Source organism: Monopterus albus, unplaced genomic scaffold (assembly GCF_001952655.1).
Source record: "Monopterus albus unplaced genomic scaffold, M_albus_1.0 scaffold228.1, whole genome shotgun sequence".
NCBI lineage: Eukaryota > Metazoa > Chordata > Actinopteri > Synbranchiformes > Synbranchidae > Monopterus > Monopterus albus.
Window position 1 is genome coordinate 613,888 of NW_018128108.1, and position 4,004 is coordinate 617,891.

General features: G+C 37.8%; 1 protein-coding gene across 2 annotated transcripts in view; it reads left to right on the forward strand.

Moving 5' to 3' along the window:
• Positions 1-4,004, forward strand: part of LOC109971572 (casein kinase II subunit alpha'-like) — a 15,737-nt gene that overhangs the window by 1,812 nt on the left and 9,921 nt on the right. For both annotated transcript variants that reach the window (XM_020619918.1, XM_020619919.1), the window contains 5 exons: positions 846-1,222; positions 1,744-1,855; positions 3,019-3,120; positions 3,295-3,345; positions 3,554-3,613. In XM_020619918.1, the coding sequence (XP_020475574.1) occupies positions 1,116-1,222; positions 1,744-1,855; positions 3,019-3,120; positions 3,295-3,345; positions 3,554-3,613 (432 nt within the window). In that variant the 5' untranslated portion in view covers positions 846-1,115. The remainder of the gene's footprint in view (positions 1-845; positions 1,223-1,743; positions 1,856-3,018; positions 3,121-3,294; positions 3,346-3,553; positions 3,614-4,004) is intronic.

Below are 4,004 nucleotides of genomic sequence, written 5' to 3' on the forward strand. Positions count from 1 at the left end.
TATATACATAAAAAGAAGGAATAGTCCCACTGAACAGTCGACTGACAAAAATCTTAGTCGTGTTTAGCCCTAAAATTGGTTGGTCTGCTAAGAGTTTTTACTGTTTCTGTGTTAATTTGAATTGTCTAAATATGTGTTTCTAATTTTTAAGCTTGTCTAGTGTAATGTTGGCTGGAAATGCAGTGAAGTTAATTTTTCTGTTTTCACAAAAAAAACACATTTGAGGAGTCTAAGTACAATGATTTACTTGCTAATATGGTTTGGCTTTTTTCCCTTTCACAAAGTATGTACCGTTAAACAGGCTTATCCAGTCGAGCTTTGACAAGTCTAAGGACAGTGGTTTTTACTTTTTTTATAAAAAAAAAAAAAAAATAAAAAAAAAAAAAAAAGTCTCAGGAATCTTATTCCGGTCTGACCAGTCGAAGTACAGTGACTTTTGGCTTTTATAACTTTATAATTTGATTAATAGTTGTAGTTTGTTCGTGCAAATGCTAATTTTTCTTCTGTTTCAAATTCACAGACATGAGGATTTAATGATTTTTGTCATATTTGAAAGTAAACTAAATATCTTTGGGTTTCGGACTAGTTGTTGAATATGTCACCTTAGGACAGAGAGAAATCATAATTGTAATTATACAATTTATAGATTAATTAGAGAGAATAAGCTTAATCAGTAATGAAATTTATTGTAGTTGCAGCTCCACATGCAACAAATCTCTCTGGTGTCTCTTTACCTTTCCGTTCAGAAGCCAATTTTAGCCTCATTGTTATTACATCCTTTATCCGAACTCTCGCCTCTGCTTCAGCCTCTTTTCTCTCCTCTCCTCTCCTCTGTCTTCCTGTAGCTGGCGGGTCTTCATCCGATCCTGCCTAACATCCTGCTCAGGGGCTTCACACACTCAGTCCTTGTAGCTCTGTCAGTCTGCACAACCACTGCGTCAGTCCACCCCGACACCTTTCATCAGAGGGCACAAGCAGCCAAAGCCAATGGTAAGCACAGCACAGGGATCTTAGAGCCACATATTCCAGAGAGTCGGTGCTCTGCCTTCCAGTATCGAGACAACAAGTATTCTGCGGGAGGTGAAGGTCCTCGACACGGAGCCTCAAAGCTAGCGATGCCCGGATCCACGCCGGCCAGCAGCAAGGCTCGGGTATACACCGATGTCAACACACAGAAGAACAGAGAGTACTGGGACTATGATGCACATGTGCCAAACTGGAGGTACATTTAAATGTGATACTTAATGCAGTATTTCACACTTGCCTTGGTTCAGTTTAGCACAAAGTTTTAGTTTGCAGAACAGCACCATATAATACTACACTCCTAATTTTACATCCTGCATTAAGTTTATCAGTGCATCACAACGTTGAATGTTCTCATCACAGATTAAATGTTGCATTTTAAGATGCTCTTGTCATGATGCAATAATAAGATTGTAATCAGTATTGAAATTGATAATTGATCTAATACACACACACACACACACACACAATTCCTGAACATAATCTTATTTATTGTTGCAACTAATGATTATTTTTATGATGAAAGGATTATTTAATCTATAAAAATATCAGAAATTATTGACAAGTGCCTTGAAATTAGTTGAATTGTTTTAGCACTGATCCTCTTACTGATCCGTCATTTTAGTTATTTTGTTTGCACAAGTGTTCTTATATGATCCGCCTGTATAAAGTGGGTTTCCTCTTTTATTACTGTTAAACATTCCCACTCTTTGTCTTCAGCAATCAAGACAACTATCAGTTGGTACGTAAACTGGGTCGAGGGAAGTACAGTGAAGTATTTGAGGCCATAAACGTGACCAACAATGAGAAGGTGGTGGTGAAAATCCTCAAGGTGGGCCCTGTTCAGTATTCACCTGTTTTTTGCCACCATTTCTGTGTGAGATTTTCTTGCTTATTTCCCATGTGGCAGAGCTTCCCTCAGTCATTCCTTACCAGTTCCTTATCAGCATCCATCTTCTCTTCTTACTTCTGACCCAGTGCATCTCAAACATCCAAGTGAAGCTGAACCTATTTTAGAGAGGAGGGTAGTTTAAATGTTGTGAAACTCGATGCCACATATTGGCATCACCTGCTGGTCAGTTGAGTAAATGCAGTAGTAAGATTAAAAACCCTTATAGAGATTTAACTCATTTCATCCTGTGTGAAATCAACCTTCTTCAGTGAAACATTTGTACCTTTCGGCACATTTTGTTGGTCTTGATGCAGAGCATCTGTCCTACTTCAGTTTCTTCAAAAAATGCCTCTGATTATATTAAAAAGAGTCAAATTTGATTTACATAGGTCTTGAATGTTTTTATTCTTGGCCCAGTGGAGATTAACTATGAAGGTCACTGACTCAAAATGTATTGGTTTTAACAAAAGGTAATTTAATCTATAAGTTTTCTGTCTGGGTCTAAGCATAGATGGATTATGAGACATTTGGGCCCCAGAGCACAGACATGTAAAAGGCCCTCAGTCCTCCTGTGTAAGACATCAGACTGAGGGGGGCTCCTACATAGGAAGAATTATGTAGTTACTCCCTGCGTAATAGTTTTGTGTCTTTGGGATAATTTTGTTTGTCTTGGTAGTATTTTATTTGAGCTCCATGACTTTCAAACAAGAAATTTTAACTAACTTTGTGGAGAGGTTCTGGCCCAGGGGCCCAGTTGTCAGTTGGCTCCTGAGCCTTTGCCCTGTAGGCCTGTTCAGTAATCCATAAGGTCACAGGAACTAATTGTATTACTAAGAATTATTGTTGTATATAGCTTAGAAGTACCAACAAAAATGTGATATAAGTATCAATACATTTTTGTTCTTAATTAAATGTGAAAAAAATCACAAATGTATTGAATTTCAATTTCAGCAGTATTAAACAGGTCTTTAAAAAGTCTTTAATATAATCACTTTAAAAGCCACATTGTGGGCTTGGGTGTCTCCCTGTATTACTTGATTTGATTTTTAAGCTCTACTGTTGAATATGGATCTTTATTTTGCACCACTTGTTTTCATTTGCAGCCTGTCAAGAAGAAGAAAATCAAACGGGAAATCAAAATTCTTGAAAACCTGCGCGGAGGAACCAACATTATCCGCCTGGTCGACACAGTCAAAGACCCGGTGGTGAGTTAGAAACCTGCGTGTTTTTGCTGCGTGTGGGTACGCCGGCAGCGGTAATCCAGTCATGCTTATAACTCTGTGTGTGTGTTGGTGTGTACGTAAGTCCGTGCACTGACAATGATCTCCATCTACCTGCTGTTCTCCTCTGTTAAGCCTTGTGTTGTCCTCTCTTTGCAGTCCAGAACACCAGCGCTTGTCTTTGAGTGCATCAATAACACAGATTTTAAGGTACTTAAGTTTGGCCGACATCATACATGCAGAACTAGTGCACAGTTGTACCATCCATGCAAAGACACTGATATCCATTATTACTAAGACGCATAACCCTCCAGTTAATGTTGTACGTGTATCAAGGGCAGTTGAACTGTTGACACCATGTTACTATTGATTAATTTTTAAACGTTTTACACATGAACATCTTTCATCGGTTCAACAGGAGCTGTACCAGAAGCTGACAGACTATGATATCCGTTACTATATGTATGAGCTGCTCAAGGTAAAAATAACTAGTTTACATCTTGTGACAAGGCTTTCATAATTTATTTAACCTGTGACATTATTTGCTGCTGTGACTAAACTTTGTGTGCTTTGAGGAGTAATTTTCCTTCATTGGCAAAATGTTAGTTTACAATATTCACTGACATTTAGTTCATCAGTTCACTGTCATTAGAAACCTAAGAAGTAGCCTTGGAGTCTGAAAAATTCTGGTGTGCATTTTTTGTTTAGTTTTGTTTCCTGACATTTCATGGATTAAACAGTTAATCAGACATGAAAAAGAAAATACATTTTAGCTGCTGCTATGAAATAAATGAAGCCAGTGTATTTATTGTGATGGATTCTCCCACTCTGAGAAGGTTGTTTTTCTTATTGTACTGGAGTTTGATTTA